The 18,757-nt window shown below is 32.1% G+C and overlaps 1 protein-coding gene across 5 annotated transcripts; it reads left to right on the top strand.

The window, feature by feature from the left end:
* The first annotated feature begins 6,767 nt into the window (after nucleotides 1-6,767).
* Nucleotides 6,768-18,732, top strand: LOC115977546 (ion channel DMI1-like). 5 transcript variants are annotated; one of them, XM_031099451.1, is made up of 13 exons: nucleotides 6,768-7,520; nucleotides 9,727-9,795; nucleotides 9,886-9,895; nucleotides 9,992-10,479; nucleotides 11,132-11,314; nucleotides 11,457-11,516; nucleotides 11,611-11,832; nucleotides 13,273-13,521; nucleotides 14,237-14,335; nucleotides 14,658-14,852; nucleotides 15,979-16,071; nucleotides 16,245-16,511; nucleotides 17,874-18,732. In XM_031099451.1, the coding sequence occupies exons 1-13, from the start codon at nucleotides 6,945-6,947 to the stop codon at nucleotides 18,090-18,092; spliced, it is 2,730 nt and encodes a 909-aa protein (XP_030955311.1). In that variant the 5' UTR covers nucleotides 6,768-6,944; the 3' UTR covers nucleotides 18,093-18,732. The 5 variants fall into 5 exon arrangements, with proteins under 5 accessions (XP_030955311.1, XP_030955310.1, XP_030955309.1 ...); XM_031099450.1 differs by having other exon boundaries at nucleotides 9,886-10,479; nucleotides 11,611-11,814; XM_031099449.1 differs by having other exon boundaries at nucleotides 9,886-10,479.
* Nucleotides 18,733-18,757: the final 25 nt, after the last annotated feature.

Raw genomic sequence — 18,757 nt, 5'->3', positions numbered from 1 at the left:
ATTCATTATCCTTATATTTGGCTTTTTGTTTAGGTTTGACACCTATAACAATGAAGAAAGTACTGCTATGGATCGATGGATGATACTTTTTGCAGGCTACAAAGGAACTTAGTGATCAATGGAATCTCACACGAATTGGAGAGGACGCTGTAGATGTTTGGATGGCAAATGTGAGTCACTATATTTTTAAAATGTTCAGTAAAGGTAAAGGTTATGAACAATGTAAATTTTCCGGAGAAAGATTTATTATTCTATATTTACGCAAGTTTTGTCGCCTTCTTGGAGTGGATCACTCCACCTTGTCTTTCTACTGGAATTTTTTATTCAGATTGTTACAATTTAATTCGAAATTTTATTTGAATTTTCCTATTGTTGTTACTATCATATATTATCATTCCAATTGTTCAATTAGAATCTGAAATTAGAGTCCAATTTTACTATACACGTGTACAATCTAATTATTTTTAATTTTGTTGTCATGTGCAGAAGCCAATGAGATGAAATTAATAACACATTAAACACTCATACTTTGGGAATTGGTAGTACCAATCTAAATCCATTGGACCTGCTTCGTGATAATACAACTATGAAGGATGTATAAAAACACGCACAAACCCCTCTCTCTATAAAAAGAGATTGGAGAGAATTTCTTTTATCAGCCATAGAACTTCAGAGGTTTTTTCTTCACACAAATGCCCATCATGTTACAAAATGACCCATCGTAAAACTACAAAATGAGTACAACTCTGAGGGTTTTTTTTTTTTTTTTAATTTAAATTTTTTTAAGCTGCGAAAATTTCAATCACCAATAGAGATTGAAGATTCAAAAGCTTGAATGGATCTTTTAGATAAACATTGTCACCAAGGTTCATATTTCTGTGTAAAATATATATACTGTTAAGTTTTGTTAATGAAATTTTCTGATTAATAATATGAATTTAGACTTAACTGAGCCTTTTAAACATGAATAAACTTATGATTAATAATATATCCATTCCCGTGCGGTAGCACGGGACTACATACTAGTAGCAATAATGGGAACATAATTTTTGCGCTGCCTTTTTTTCACAATTTCTTAAAGTAAAAAGTGATTAAATCAACATTATTTATACATAAATTCATCACTAATATCATTTTTATAAACCAATCAAAATATGTTAGGTCAATAATTATAAAAAAAAGGGGTGAAAATTTTAGTGTCATTTGTCTTATTGATAGTTTTGCGTGCCATAAATTTATTGACATTTGGCACACATTAAAGTTTATCATTGTCTACAATAAAATGACTTCTATTGCACTTATCCTTATAATTCTTCTTCACAAGTATTACTCATGAGCATTTTTTTAATACAATTTGGTGTTATTTTTGTATGCTATTATAGTATTTGATTATCATTTTATTGTAGACATTATGTGGTTGATTTATGTAATTATTATTTTATACGATAATAACCTTTTGATAGTTAATTTTTGGCAAATAAATCGATTTTTTCACATTATTAAATTTCTAAGCAATTTATTTTTCCAAAAAAAAAAGAAAATGGTAGAACAAACATAGGACTTATAGGTGTAACTAAAAAAAGGGAACAATAAGATTTATAGGTATAGTAAAACAATTATCTTAAACAATTGTGCTAATCGTGTGGTATAATTTTTTTTTTTTTAATTATAATGTGGTTGGCTTGTCATAAAATTAAATGTAAGCTAGAATTTAATTCAGACACATAGTTACATTAGATTTAATTGTACTTGAAAAAGATAATAATGTTTGTAATTTATTTTATTTTATGATACAAGATAAAAATTATACTCTAATCTAATTTAAGTGTATATGCGTGTGAAGTTCTCTCTTGGAGACTTAAACTCTTGCCTTATCGGGACTCCACCTCACAAGAACTTTATACTTGTGCAGTGACCATCACGCTAAGAGTACGTGATGATATGTTTGTACTTTATTGATAAATGCAACAAAGTGTTTGAATTTAATTGAAAATTTTCAATAAATTGCACATAAGATGTTTTACCTAGGTTTTGTACTAAGACTTAGGTGATCTAGTTATGATTTTTTTATATAAATAAATAAATAAATTATAGTTTGTCCTAAAAAAATTTATAGCAAAAATTTTTCACCAATTTTGATAGTGCTTCACGGCTTCACCCTTTTAATGCGCATGAATATAAGTCAAACAATAAAAGATGTTCTCATATAATTAGTAAAGCCTCTTATATATTTTATAAATTAATTAATTAAATAAATATCCAATGAGCCAAAAAAAAAAAAAAAAAACCTAAAAATCTTTTCCATGCACAAAGCAAATGTCATCAAGACATCACTTAAATAGTTTGGATTCATTAGTGTACTGTAGAGCGTGGAGCTTTTTTTTTTCTTTTTTCTTTTTTTTTTATTTAAATTTATTTATAAAATATATATTTTAGAGAAGGGGAAAACAAAACAATCCAAACAGATCTCTAGCTTCATAGATGAGAGTGGATATTCTACAAAGCACGTTATTCTATCACATGTGATTGTATATTAATGTTACACCATGTCTGTTAGCACCATATAGTGCTATGTACACGGCACTTCCACTAGCCTATCACTACATCGATCATTACGCACTAAATGATGACGTAAAAGTAAGAGTCATAGGGGCTGTTTGGTTTTAAAAAAATCATCACTCATCACTCATCACTTAAAATACCTCAATTTCCTAAACCCTACATGCCTGGTACAATGTTTTCAACTTCTGATAACTCAAAAATCCAAACTTTTTGTGGGACCCACTCATCACTTTTTGTGGTGTGAAGTGATCATGTAAGTTCAACACATGAAGGAGCCGTTGGTGTGAAGTGATGGTGTGAAGTCAAAAGTTGGGGCTGGATATGAGAAGTGCTCAGACTGTGGGTCCTTCAATGTGTATTTACAAGAATGTCATCATAACTCAGTTTCCATAACTCAAAAACACTCAGAATTTGTTTTCCGTTTTGCTAACTCATTACTAAAAAATTAGAGAATTGAGTAATGAAAACAAGAGTTGAAAACAAATCCAAACAACACTCTTTGCATTCATCCCACCATTTTTGAGTAATGAATTATAAAAACAGAGTAATGGGTGATGGAAACACCAAAATCCAAACAACCCTTTATAACTTAATTAATCAATATTTTTAATATTATTGTTTCCAATAAAGATATAACGTTCGAATCTCTCCTCCGGTTAAAACTATCGAATTATCAAAAAAAGTATTGATGACTTAGAAAGTCTAATAAATCAAGCATTTTTATTTGAAACATTAAGCACAACACCAATATATTTATTATTAATAGACTTAAGATTTTTTTTATTTTTTATTAATAATGATTGAATTACATTATTTGAAACACAAAATAAGCATTAATAGCATGACATAATCCCAACTTTCTCACGACTTTATATATGGTATTTTCTAAGGTTAACAACTTCTAACTTTATAGGTAGGTTAGAATTTTAACCACTTCACGCATGATAATTGCTCCTATTACTTGGCTAGAAAACTAATCAATTTTTTTATATAGACAAGGTTCGAACCCAAATATTTTATTTGATGAGAAAAAACTTTACTAGTTAAGCTAACTGTAACCCACGAATAATTCATCTCTAACAACTTAAAGTTCATGATAAAGTTATTATCCGACTATTATAGAAAATCCATAATAAACTCAAAATTACGTAACTATAATTATTATTCGTAGAATTGATGGCTTAATTGACTTTAAGACATCTTGTCCAAAAAAACAGGTAGATCATGCAAGAAAGCAGCAAACTATTGTCAGGTTAGAAAGTTTGAAACCCCAAATCCCCGACTTTTCATAATGTTCCAAAAAACCTAGTCACTAGTAGATATCTTAATATATCTAAACAAAGATGATTATATTACCTCTTTGTTATATTACCATTTGTGTGGTTTCTTCAAGTGATTTACAGCTAGATAGTATTTAATCAAACTTAGAAGAACCGAACTTGGGTAACACCGTCAGAGATGAAGTGAATCGTGTTTATTTCAATAACCATGTTCTTAAGAAATCGATTAACAAAACCACCTAAAATTGTCGCTATAAAAAATTTCAGTTCTTTTTGACATATCCTATGGTTTTAAAGATATCTGGGACCAGAAAAAGCTGCACTCGTTGAATGACTGACAATTACATGTATAATTATTAACTCCCTTACTTTCTATAGAAAAATTTTCAGTTGTCCCCACTTCCCATTCGAATGACCAAAAATTGCATGCAGATTAATAGAATTATATGCAGGTAACATATACGTGTACCAGATTTAATGTAAAATTAATGCTAATTTCTTAAAAACTAATGGTATGGTTGGTTAGAAGGGATTTGAATATCTTATTCATTGCATCATTGAAGTCAACTCTTTGACGAAAATGTTAACATTTAGGTAATTATAAGTCTACAATTAAACCCCTCTTGTTTGAAAGGATCAAAACATGCCGAACTTATTTAATTTTTTGTTGAAAGTATGTTAAAATATATTTGTATCTCGAAAAAAATGAAAAAAGTGAGGAAAAAATGAGATTTTAAAAAGTTGTATATAAAAGACAAAAACTAAAATTTAAAACTGATACTAAATAGACTCTTAATAATAAAAAGTTTTGACAAATATATATATAAAATTGTACCTTCTAAAAAGATTTTTCCAAAAATAAATGGATAATAGTTAACGCAAAACTTAGGAGTTCTTTTGTCTTTATAAAGATTATGGACAAACTTGTGAGCAAGGAATGTATTCACTGATGTTCCTCTGCCTTTAATGAGAGCCAACACGGTTTTTGTCCATAAAATTTGGTTTATGGACAAAAACTTTATCTCTCAAAGTTAAAAATTTAATTACAAATATTTGTCTCTGAAAAAAAATTAAATTCATATCAATTTTATCCTTTAGTATATGACTATATGTAATAGGCGTCTGCTAATATTTCAATGTATTAAAATAATTAAATGATATATAAAAAGAAAGACCAAATTTAAAATTTTCAATTATTGCAAGAATATTTTTTGTGAAGAGTAATTAATATAAAAAAGATTACTTCTATAAAAAAAAATTCAAAAATTGTCTATACTTGCAATTTTTTATTTATTTATTCTTACATCTTTTATCAAAACACGTTTGAAAGACCTTATTTCACGTCAACTTTGACAAACTTTCCATATAAATGGGTCGTTTGGTAATATGAGTTAAAAAATATATGAAAATACGTACGATGTTATTTAAAAATTAAAAAAAATATGTTTAAACACTTGCATTAAACAAGTCCAAAATTTTTAAAAATGAAAAGTTTAAACTATAAAAACTAAAAATGGAAAGAGTAAAGTTTCTCTCCAAATTAGTTTGAAGATAAACTTTTTAAACTTCTTATGTATCTTTTTTTTGTGTGAATTTTAAAAATCTAACCGTTGAATTTCATGTTCCTTATATTCTTAACATATATATCAAATTTTGTTCAAAATGGATATTATTTATTTTTTTTTATAAGGGATATTATTTATTATTCGATCAATAAACTTATTTTATATACATAATTTTAGATCATAAAAATTTGAAATTTTAACATTTATTTGATGAGATAGCAATTAATTTTTGATCATCTTAAAATTTTACATGCATGAATAAAAACATACAATCTAACGATTAGATTTTCAAAATTTATATTCAAAGATTTATAAGAAATTTGTAGAGTTCCTTTTCAAACTAATTTGGGAAGAAAGTTCAAACGGAAATGCAATCACCGAACTGTAGAGTCCACCAGACAAATCCCAAATCATCACTGCCATTCACGTCATCATGAATTGACCTCTGCGGCCCACATTCATGCTAAACCTAAAAGCATGAACAATCTTCCCAACTTTCCATGCATGATAATAATAATAAAATATTAGGAAACTCAACTCCGTCCCAGTAAAATTCCTTCCTTCATGTGAAGGATACTTAAAATATTAATGGGATAAGATTCTTCTCACCTAAATTCTTTCAAATTTTGTAGTCCAATATATGACATGTGACATTTATTTGGTTATGTGTAGTAGTTTACATGGGATTTTACAAATTGTTGAATTGTTTTAATTCATTCCCGAATTTTATGATATAAATCTTAAAATTGAGGTGTAACCAATTATAAAATATATTTATTTATTTTGTATTATTGAGTTTACACTAATCAAAATTATTATTCAATCGCTACGTAATATTTTATTATAATATTGATAATAATTTGTATTATACTAATTGATTTAGTACTAGTTTAGCGGATTCTAGTTTGTTAAACTGATGGTTAATTAAAAGAAATAAAGTTTAATTTTTGTCTGTACAAAAAATCGATTAATATTTTGATTTGATAATAAGAACAGAATTATTAAAAATAGATGTCATAAGTTAAAACTTTATTATAAAAAAAAAATTACTTATTTTATTAAGATAAATAAATATTAAGAGAAATATAAATAGGTTTTCAATCACAAATATCAGACACCATAAAAAGATTTAATTACCCCTCGCTTTAACTAAGTTCAAACTTACATAAATGATGGTATAATAATGCATTATGAATCATTCAAACATTATCCAAATTCCCGGTGTGAACTAGGTGAAAAGTTAACTCAAATATATGTGCATTCTAGAACATAAAATCTTGAATAAAAAGTTTCTATTTAAATATATATATATATATATATATATAATAAATAAACTTTCTTTCAGACAAAAAAAAAAAAAAATCACTCTGCTCTGTCTCTCTCTCTAGAGAATCTTAACACACACCTCCAAGTGAACCTGCTCCAGTATAATAAAAAGACACACAGCAGGCAACCCACTCTTCTACTGCAACTCTCGTCTCTTCTACTTTTCTAGATCTCTCTCAATCACCAAAATCATTATCTCCTCTTCTTCACAATGTCTAAATCAAACGACGAAGAAGAAGAAGACTCACTCCCTCCAAACCAAAACACAAAACCTTCATCTTCATTACAAAGACCACCACTTCTCACCAAATCCAAAGCCTTAACCGAACTACGCGCCACCACCACCACCACTGGCCCCGGTGGTGCCGAAACCAATCCACTCTTCTCCACCGTACGACGTATCAACACTCTCACCACCTCCGCCTCCGCTTCTTCTCGGCCGTCAGATCATCCTCTTCGTGTCTCCGTCTCTTCATCCATCGGCCTCGATCAATCCTCCTCCGCCTCTTACTTCTCCTATCCAAATAGAACTCGCGTCCACGTCGAGCCTCGCAGTACGAATCCTAATCCTGACCGTCCGATTGTTGTTGTGGGTGATGTGAAATCTGCAGCGTCGCCTGAGAATCACCAGATTGCGGCTCGGAATGATATAAATAGTAGGGATTCAGATTCTGAAACTGACAAGCTTATGGTGAGTCAGTCGAGTTCGGCGAGTCAGGCGAGTTCGGTGAGTCAACTAGCTGCGAGGAGGACTCGGGAATTTAATCAGTCGTTCATTCTATATTTGGTTAGTTTCTTCTTATTCTTTGTTTTTTTTAATCGGCTTTAGCTTTGTTTGGTTGCTGAGAAAGTGAGGGAAAAAATTTTGTTGCTTTGAAGGTTAGGGAAAAGAAAAGAAAAAAACTGTACTTAGTTTGTCAGTTAGTTAGGTGGTTGGAAATTGGCTTAATGGTGAGAAAGTGAACGAAAAGAGAGGAAAAGAAAAAGTAGGCTTTAAATGTTTTGGAAAAAAATAATCAGTTTTTACAGCGTGTAAATAAAATTTCTATAAATGGAAAAAAAAAAGTCTATTTAGTGAGTCATTAGATATTTAGAATTGGCTTTGTGTGTTTGGTTGCTGAGAAATTGAATGAAAAGAGAGGGGAAGAAAAAGCTGAGCTTTCAATGTTAAGTAAAAAATAAACACTCTTTACAGCGTGTTAATAAAATTTTAGTCTGTCTTATATATATATTAAAAAAAAAGTCTGGTTAGTTAGAATTTGGCTTTGTGTCTGGTTAGTTGCTGTGAAAGTGAAGGAAAAGTCAAGGGAGAGAGAAAATTGAGTTTTGAATGTTACTGAAAAAAAAGAAAATAAAAAAAAGCCCTATATTTAGTTAAAAATTGGCTTTATCTATGTTTGGGCTATTGAGAAAGTGAATGAAAAGAGGGGGGAAAAAGCTCTATTTAGTCATTTAGTTAGTTAATTTGGTTTGTATGTTGAGGTAACTAGCTCAGTTTTTATATAAGTAGAATTTGAACTGGTTTTATTTATGGTCATTCTATGGTACATACATTCTTTTATTAGTTTCTTTTATTTTTCGCTAAAATGCAAAACCCGCCTTCTATATTTTACGAGAATTCATTTCTGTCATTTTAATTTTCAAGTTTATTCAATTAAGGCCTCTCCTTTATTAAATGTTGTGGTTAGTTGTCCAAATTTTTAATTAAAAAATATCCAATTAATGATTGAAAATATTTTCCATAATTTTTTTTTTTAAATTTTAACGGAAGTTGATGGAGAGCCTTAATTGAAAAAACTTGAAACTTAAAGGATTGGAATGAACGGAAGAAAAGTTAGAGGAATGAAATGATTTATGGTGAAATTTAGAGAGAGAGTTTTGCATTTTAACCTTTTTTTTTCCCTAATGGCTTTATGTCGGTTTTGTTGTTGAGAAAGTGAATGAAAAGAGAGAAAATTTTGAGTTTTTTCTTTTTTTTTGGGACAAAAATAAACCTCTATTAGTCAGTCAATCAGGTTGGTTTTTATGTTTAGTTTTGATATAAGCCAAATTTTGAAGTAGTTTTATTTTCTGTCTAGTTTGTGGCTCAAGTTAAAACCAAATATGTGTGTGTGTGTGAAAATAGCAAATTTTATAACCTTATTTTTGGAGGGAATGTGCATTTGAAAAGACCAAATTTCTAAATAGGTTTTATGGGAATATATGTGGTCCAATTTTGGACAAGTTTTACGGGCAGAAATTTTTGCCATACTGAAAACTATTAAAACTAATTTGGTTTTTGGAGAGGTAGAGGAAATGAGAAGTAAAAATACAGATTGAATGTCAAGGTATTTGTCAATTTGGTTAACCAAGAAAATCACCTTAATCATGGTTTTAAAAGAAAAAAATTCTTGCTCACTTTTTTTTTTTTTCCCTGTTTTGCTTTTGGAAAATTATATTGACATACCCTGAGTTTTGGGTAAATAACATTGGCTTCACCCTATTGTTTTGCATTAGAAAAAAATGAATAACCTCCTTTAAAATAAAAAAATATACTACACCAGTCTCTTTTCTGGTGTAATTCAATAAAGGATTGAGGAGCCCCTCCCAATTACTACATAAGGTCAAGAAGTAACTCAATGAACCATAAGCAAGTTTGATTTCTTCCCTTGTTCATATTTCCATTTATATCAGTTACTTATTGGCGTTCTCTAGAGCTGGTGGGAGAAGTTTGGGTTGCCGTTATTGGAGAATTAGATCATTAATGCACCGCCAAAGGGGTTTCCATCATGGTTCTATGGGAAATCTAGCTAACATGGTGTCCGCTTATATCAGTACATATTGTTAAGTCTGAAATTTGCCATTTCTATTTTCAAAAGATAGCCAATGATGTAGATGTGTCAAATTATTTTTTGTATTCTTTGTTTGAGCTTCTCAGAGACAGCAGTTGATGACTTGCTTCTCAAATTTTATTTTTGGGGTTTTTATAATTTTGTTTCTAATTTCTTTTGCAGCTCAGTTTCACTTGTATATTATCTGTACCTTATGCAGCTTATCTACAAAACAGAGTTGCAAAACTTCAGGTTTATATTTTTGACAATTTTTGGACATTCCTTTTACTTTTGTTGGTTAATTTTTATGCACAATTTTAATTTGGTTTTGTTTGCTTGCAGGAAGAGAAAAGTAACCTTTGTTGTCTTTGTGGTGATAAACATATTTGTAATGGTTCAATTCCTCATTTTGGTAATGCTAATAGTAGAACCGTTGCCTTGTATACAGTGGTGTTCACAATCTTTATGCCATTTATGTTTTACAAATATCTGGACCGTCTTCCCCCAATTAAAAGACTTTCGAAGAGTACAAAGATTAGCAAAGAGGAGGTTCCCTTGAAGAAGAGAGTTGCATACATGGTGGATGTGTGTTTCTCTATATATCCTTATGCAAAGCTGCTTGCACTTCTCTTTGCAACTATATTCCTTATAGGATTTGGTGGATTGGCATTGTATGCAGTAAGTGAGAGTAGCCTTACTGAAGCTCTTTGGCTTGCCTGGACTTTCGTAGCTGATGCAGGAAATCATGCAGACAGGGTTGGCACTGGGCCAAGGATTGTTTCTGTCTCCATAAGTGCAGGAGGCATGCTTATATTTGCAATGATTCTTGGGCTTGTTTCTGATGCTATCTCAGAGAAGGTGGATTCACTGCGGAAAGGAAAGAGTGAAGTCATTGAAAGGGACCACATACTTATTCTTGGATGGGGTGAAAAATTGGTAATCTTCTTGAGTGCATTTGAGCTTGATTCACCTCCAGTGTCTAATTTTCATTGGCAATCTTCGAGTGATATCTATATGTTCCTTTAACTTTTGGATATTGTTAAGATTGTAGTGTTGGGGTGATTGGTAAATACTGGTTTAGCTTTGGGAAGTTGTTATGGAACTTTTGAGATGCCATTAATTTTTAGTTATATATTACCAAAAGTTTCATCTTTCAGCAAATAAGTTGTAGAAAGCATGAACTTAACTGTTACTGGAATTTCATATCTAATTATGGTGCTTGAGATCCATTAGAAAAGGAAAATGAGTTGATATGAATAACTGAGTGTTTCCTTTTAAGTGCAAGGTTTCTGTCCAAAATTTGGTTTCAGCATATACAGGGTGCATGTGAAGTTAGATTTGTTGCTAGCACCCCTTTATAACATTTTTAGCATTTCTGGTTCTTAAGTTATTGAATGGTATATCTCTATGCCTGTTGAAAGTGCAAAGTGAACCTCATATGCGGTTGACCCTTTCTGTTGCTGGCTTCTCTAAGCCTGAACATATTTGGTTTTTATGAAATGGGTCAACTGCACAAATCTTGAGGTCAAAGTGTCAAATTTATTGAGAGAAAACAATTCAAAGTTAATTTATGATATGTTGGCTATAGGGTTCACTCTTGAAGCAGCTTGCAATTGCAAACAAGAGTATTGGTGGTGGAGTTGTTGTTGTACTTGCAGAACGAGACAAGGAGGAAATGGAGATAGACATAGGAAAGCTAGAATTTGACTTCATGGGGACATCTGTTATATGCCGAAGTGGCAGTCCTCTTATACTGGCTGACTTAAAGAAGGTATTTTTTGGTATCTAAGATTCCTTCTCCCCCCCTCTTCTTTTTTCCTGATCACAGTAGTTGCTTGCTCTTTTACTGTCTCTCATTGTCTTTTAAAACTATACATCTTTTATTCAGATTTTTTCCCCCTCCATACTCACAGGTCTCAGTTTCAAAGGCACGTGCTATCATTGTATTAGCGTCACATGAAAATGCTGATCAGGTTACTCCCAATTCTCAATGGCCTTAGGCTTTTCGATGATTTATATTGTTTCTTTGAAACAAAATAGCTTATATGTTCATATATTTGTTAGCAGAGTGATGCACGTGCTTTGAGGGTTGTGCTCAGTCTCACTGGAGTGAAAGAAGGTTTAAGGGGTCATGTTGTTGTGGAGATGAGTGACATTGATAATGAGCCCCTGGTGAAGCTTGTTGGAGGGGATCTTATTGAAACAGTAGTTGCACATGATGTAATTGGGCGCTTGATGATACAATGTGCTCTGCAACCTGGCCTTGCACAGGTTACTTACTATGCTACAGTTACATTTCTATCACAAATTTAAAGTTTATTTGAAGTCGGTGACTTTGCCCACCCCGGCTTTCTAACTTCTCTTTGTCGTGTGTGTGTGTGTGTGTGTGTGTGTGTGTTGGGTGCGTAGTTGCACTCCTAGGTCCTTTTAAATGTCACTGTTGTTTGCATCAAACTACTTTCTTGCTTGTGTGACAAATTTTCTTTAGTAAGCTCCACTCTCAGTTTCAAGTTCTTATAAATTTGATGTTGATAGTTCAATTCTTAATTAGAGCCAGACTCAAATGGGGAAAAAAAACCTTAATTAGGGTTAGTGTTAATGATTCCAAAATGAGGGCCTCTGCCTTTCCTTAGTTACCTATAATCCAGCATTCTGCTTTGTGTACTTCAGAATGTTTTCTCAGTTCTCTCTGTTAAATTTCCCTTGAATGCGGTGGTAATTCAAAATCAATTTTAAGTAATTTTTTTCATGTCATTCTTTGGTCAATGATTCTGGTTTGTTATTTTGTGCAGAATGTGTGCACTTTGTGGGCCTCTTGTAGTTGTAGGGGTTGAACATGTAAATCCTTGTCTGCTATTCTGTCAGTGTAGCATCATACTGTATTCTAAACGAGCTTGTAGACCTGTTTGACACATGTTTTTTATTTAAATCAATTTTATTATTCATGTATTTAATTTAAAGTTGAATTGCAGTGTATCTTATTTATGACCAACAATAATAAATAGTTAGTGGTGAAGTTTATGCAAGGTAATAACATTAAGTCTTCAAACAAATTGTTTGTAAATAAAGATGACAAGCAAATGAGAAAAGATCGGTATCAAATTGGTGGATTTTTAGAAAAATCTCAGTTAAATTACTGTCTTAAGTTGAGATGGTCAGGTTATTTTAATTTTCTGTTCTCAGTTAATTAAATTAAAATGTTAAATGACTTTTAAAAATGAAAAAAAAAAAAAATTCTTAGTATGAATTGCAAATTAAATAGGAATGTAGTGGTTGTAATAAAAATTGTAAATAACTGAGCTGTAGTGCTTGTACACTTTATCGATAAATACAATAGAAGGTAAATATGTCCTTAATGAGAGAAAGGAGACGATTCATTGGAAAAGTCAATTAGAGCCAGTTATCATGAGATGCCTAATAGGGCAGTGGTTATCCTAATTAATGAGACTCAGTTAACAATACTAATTATTAGATTGATGAGTACATCAAGCGATTTTGGTTTAAAATTCTTCAGAAAGAAAAGCACACAGAAAACATGGCTATCTTGTGGACATAAGTACTAATGTTTTCCTATTCTGTTTCTAATTATATAAATATTACATTTGTCTTATTGTATGTCATAAAGCCTATGAATTATACAGTCTCTCTTCTACAATTTTAGGTTCCCTTATTTTAATTCTAAATTTAAACTACATTTTTTAATCTATTCAATTCCCCTTCTTTTGGCAGATATGGGAGGATATATTGGGGTTTGAGAATGCTGAATTTTATATCAAAAGGTGGCCTGAGTTGGATGGTCTGCATTTTAAAGATGTTCTTATTTCATTTCCTGATGCAGTTCCCTGTGGAATTAAGGTGGCAGCTGAAGGCGGAAAGATAGACATAAATCCAGATGATGATTATGTTTTGAAAGAAGGGGATGAAGTCCTTGTTATAGCTGAAGATGATGACACTTATGCTCCAGATCACCTTCCAGAGGTTATCTTTCCTTCTTGTTTTCTTTTCTAAATCCATGTAGCATCAAACTGCGTGCATGTGTATTTTTTTTCAAATTGATAGTCACAGCTTAGGAAGTTACAAAACTTTATGTCTGATTAAATTCTTACATTTGGCTTTGTAATTTCATGATGTTTGTTTGGGAAATTGAAAAGATCCAGCAATCATTAGCCTTTCTGTCCAAGTGTTACCACTCTGTTTTAAAGTGGGCAGGTCTGGGATATGAATTGGGGTTGCAGGTTTTTGGGCATCAAGAGGGCCACCCCTTTTGTTTGAGCTGCTATTGGATTTGATATAAAGCTCAGAAGCACAGATGTCCAATGTTTACATGTCATGTAGTATAATCTATTTGTAGTAGATAAATTTTATGTTTGAGTTTCTATTGGTGATGTGTCACTATAATATAAGGATAGAAATTATTGTCAACAAGTTGATCTTTCCATGTTGTGTTTACCTGTAGACATGTTTATTTATAGATTGACAGAAAGTGGGCCATTGATAACCAGATTCAAATGGAATATATGTCATCAGTGATTGTCCAGCATAACCACTGGATGTGATCTCTCTTATATTTTCACCTATAGCTATATGAAAAATAATGATTATGTTTTTATGCTCATCGTGTTCGATGGTTTGTTGTAGAAATTTTTTTTTTCAGTTGTCTTTCCTTATCTCATTTATGCTGTCCTTTTTGCAGGTATGTAGGGGTTTTTTTCCAAAAATACCCGACCCTCCAAAATATCCCGAGAAGATATTGTTTTGCGGCTGGCGCCGTGACATTGATGATATGATTATGGTAACTTTTTTACAAATGCAAAATAAAGTATTGTTTATAATTTAATTCTTAATGTCACCTTAAAAGTGCCGCTTTGTCACATGATTCAATTCATTTTTACTATTACCTCCCTGCTTTTTTAGATAAGTTGTGCATGGTGAACATGGTATAAGAAATCTGAGGTTTTCATACTAATATACAAAAACAGAGACAAGATACCAGTTAAATATTAAAGAAAGAAAAAAATTAAGCAAATTAAAATAGTCATCAAGAAATATGGAAACTGGCTCTGCAATTTTTTAAATTGGAGCTCCAAATTTATCTGTGGTTTGCCATTTTTCAGGTTCTAGAGACATTTTTGGCTTCAGGTTCACAACTGTGGATGTTTAATGAGGTTCCAGAAAAAGAAAGAGAGAAGAAGCTGACTGATGGTGGACTTGATGTATCTAGATTAGAGAACATAAAACTTGTCCATCGTGAGGGGAATGCTGTCATTAGACGGCATTTAGAGAATCTTCCTTTAGAGACATTTGATTCTGTAAGTCTTCTATTCTTTGGTATTCCCTGTGTGTGTGTGTTTTAGCATAACAACCTTGAAAAAAAAAAATTAGAAGACTTAGTGTCTGTTTGGGAATAGCTTATGTAGCTGAAGCTGAAAACATTTTGCCGAAAGTACTATAAAAGGTAGTTGAAATAGTATAATAGGACCCATGAATAGTACCAAAAATAAGCTGAATAGTAAAAAAAGCTGGCTTTTTAAGCCATGCCAAACGCACACTTAAGGTAGAGAAAGATTAAAAATAATATTAGTAGTAGTTATAAGGATATGTCAATTAAGGAAGTAACAAAGGTTACGACTTTGGATAGAATAGAATGGAGGAAAATAATATATGTGGCTGATCTTGACTAATCTTAAGGATCCATAGTCAACCTTAAAAATTTGGGACTAACCGACTAAGGCTTTGTTGCTGTTAAGTCTGGATTGGAAGTGTATGTGTAACATTGGGCTTTGAAGGCGCAAGATCATGATTTGCAGGTTAGGCTTATGGTGAGAGTTCTTGGACTACCATGAGATTGATGGATATCAATGCAATTTGAAAAAAACACTAGGATTCTAATATATGTGTGCTTTTTGGAGATGGCTTCTACTATATTTAATGCAAATTGGTGAATCTTGATGACGTTTGAAAGTTGAAAGAATATAGGGCTTTACTAGACCTAACAGGTAACTGACTTAATTAATGGTTGACAAATTTAGGTGGACAGAATTGCTCTGCAGTTAGGTTGAAAAACATGGAAACAGTAGAAAGTATATATCTCTAGAAACAGAACTAGACACCTCACTTTGCAGGACATTATCATAAGCTGCAAAATGCATGAACTTGGAATTTCAGTGTATGTAGAATCTTTCCCAAAACTTCATCATAGAACCAATCTTCTTTCTAACATGTTGATCTGCTACAAAACGCTTCTGCTAAAATTAAAACCGGTGGCTTCTATTCCGCATCCATACATGCTAACTTATGTAAGCTATTCACAACATCTAAATTAGCATGGTAGTTAATTTACAAAGCAGATTTTTTCCCCTTTTTTGAGTATGAACAAGAAATTCTGGAAATTTCTTTGGTTAATTCTTTAATTGCTTACTAACTCTAAATGGACAGATTTTAATTCTTGCAGATGAATCGCTGGAGGACTCTGTTGTGCAAGCTGATTCACGATCTCTTGCCACTCTTCTTCTTATACGAGATATACAGGTAGCTACAATTGCAGTATTTTGTTTGAGTGTTCATGTGTTTTAAGTTTGTTATTGTCCTTTTTGTTTATAGTTCAACCAAAACTTTTATAACTGCCATACATTGTCATTGTACATTCAGATTTCTCACTTCTGACCAGTGATAAAATCTGCATGTTATCTAATGGATTGCAGTCAAAGCGTCTTCCACACAAAGATACAAAGTCAAATTCTTTACGGTTCTCTGGGTTCTCTCACAGCTCTTGGATCCGTCAAATGCAACAAGCTTCAGACAAATCAATAATTATTAGCGAAATCCTGGATTCTAGGACTAGAAACCTGGTGTCAGTGTCCAGAATCAGTGACTATGTGTTATCAAATGAACTGGTCAGTATGGCACTAGCAATGGTGGCTGAAGACAAGCAAATAAATCGTGTTCTTGAGGAGCTGTTCGCAGAAAAGGTACCTTTCATGCTCCATCCTTCATTTATTTTTTTACTTTTTTCCAGTTTGATGAACACAATAATGTTATTGATAATGGAAAGGAATTCGTCAGCTCACAAATGCCTTCTTTTCTGATAAATTATTTTACCTTTCTAGAGACAGGATAGAAGTGCTAATGAGAACTAATTAGGAAGAGAGAAATATGACCCAGTCCAAATTCATTTGTTGGATTCTATTACAGTGGAAAGAAGAGACTAAGAAATAAGAACATTAGCAGTCTTGCTGTTGACTAAGCCTGTATTCAGTATGTTTAAGCAGGGCAGAGAGTTTGGTTAATCATAATATTAGATGTATACTTCTTTTATAGCTATATTTTGAGTATCAACCTGGAGAGTAATTTGAGAGTAGAACACATTATTAGCTGAGATGGTAATTTGTCTCTCAATCAATGAAATGGATTTTCAGATATAGGCACTGTCAAGTTTGCTAATACTTTCCAAAACTAATGGTGGTCAAACATCCTCCCTTGACACTTGCAATGCAATATCATATGAAGCGCATGAAAAATGTTTCTCATGCTACCTTATGCTAAGGATTTGGAATGTTACCAATGATTTAAAATGTGAAAGTGTTGCGGAGCAGTCACTGCATTCCACATTGTGTATGTGGTACAAGTGATTACAAGAAGTTCCAATTAAGACTAGTCCTTTTAGGGTATTACACAGGTGAAAAGCTAGTTTGTCTTTGGGTTGTGACAAATAGTACAAACTACAAAGTAACATGGTAGCCCCTTTTAGCTCAGGAGAACTGCAATGTGGACTGATCAGAAATTTGAGTGCAGGAGATTTGTAGCACCCCATGACAAAGGATTTGAAATGTGAGTTGCCAATGATTTGAAAATTGGAAGCATTTTGTGGGTGTATGTCAACTGTAAGTCCCACATCAAGTGGGTAATATATCAGTCTGAATAATTTGGAATGATCCTTTTAAGCTATCACGTTGATGTGGCCAGTTGCTACTGCATCCCCAAGTTATGACATCTCCTATTAAGAAATTAGGCTTGCCTAGGAAGAATAGAATATACCATCTACTACAAATTTTAGAAATATGGTAGTGTCTCTAAATTTGTAAATTGATATTATATTGATGTTTATTCAACTCAGCTCTCTCTCTTTAGTTGCTCAACTGGGGAACTTATCCATAATTATTTGTCCCACAAGAATAATCAGATCTTAGGTGGATATATTAATTTTCTCAGTGGGGGATACTGATGCTTAACTTGTCAATCTTTTAATAGCTACAGATCATGCTATCCCTAATGTAAACTATACAAATCTAGAAAATTAGAAATTTGTGCGAATTTGACATGTTTCTATGCAGGGAAGCGAGATGTGTATCACGCCTGCAGAATTCTATTTATTCGACCAGGAAGAACTCTGCTTTTATGATATAATGATTAGAGGTCGTCAAAGGCAGGAAATTGTGATTGGCTACCGCACTGCAAATGCAGAGTGTGCCATAATCAACCCTCCACAGAAGTCAGAACCAAGAAAATGGGCCATTGATGATGTTTTTGTTGTCATCTCATCAGGTGAATGAAATGCATAATAGTTATTTTACACTAACCTATGCTGGCCCAACTGATCCTTGCCCTCTCAGCCATAATATTAGTCAGTAACATTAAGCATTTAGCTGTGAATTCATCTCTGCAAGAAACCTATTTAGTTAATGTTGCAAAAGAATCTGAAGGCTCCTATTGAAGGTGGTGAGGTCTCCATTCACTACAAAGATACATTGATGATGATTTCTTGTTCCCCAAACGTAATTTTTGCAAACACAGGCTTATTGACTTAACTGGATTGGACGATACACACCGGTTAGTTGACAGCAAGGGTGAAGGGTTTACAGTGATTCACAAATATGTTGTAGAGTTATGTTTAAATTTATGTTAGAAAGTTGGTAGATCGAATGAATGGAACAACATTCTGTGGGAAAATTCCCTTGTAAGGCCATTTTTTGTGTAATATTTTTTTTTTTGAGAAACGTGTAATATTATTAGTTATTCCTTATTTATCTGGAATTCCTGAAACTGAATTCTGAGGGCATTTTCTAGTTAACCCCTCAGCTACTAGCACATATTTTTTTTGTACCCCCTTTCGAAGGATTTGTAACATAGCAAGAAATAGGTAGTTATATGATCAATTCATGTAGACATCAAAAAAGCAATATTAGATTCTAACTATTCAATTTGTTTATTTATTTAT

Source organism: Quercus lobata, chromosome 2 (genome assembly GCF_001633185.2).
Source record: "Quercus lobata isolate SW786 chromosome 2, ValleyOak3.0 Primary Assembly, whole genome shotgun sequence".
Lineage (NCBI taxonomy): Eukaryota > Viridiplantae > Streptophyta > Magnoliopsida > Fagales > Fagaceae > Quercus > Quercus lobata.
Note: the sequence above shows the minus strand (reverse complement) of the source record. Positions and strands in the feature narration are given on the sequence as shown.

Coding starts and splice junctions, on each gene's coding strand:
- LOC115977546 (XM_031099449.1), top strand. CDS start 6,945: ATGTCTAAATCAAACGACGAAGAAGAAGAAGACTCACTCCCTCCAAAC. Junction 11,315..11,456: donor TACTGGCTGACTTAAAGAAG/GTATTTTTTGGT, acceptor CCATACTCACAG/GTCTCAGTTTCAAAGGCACG. Junction 13,522..14,236: donor CTCCAGATCACCTTCCAGAG/GTTATCTTTCCT, acceptor TCCTTTTTGCAG/GTATGTAGGGGTTTTTTTCC.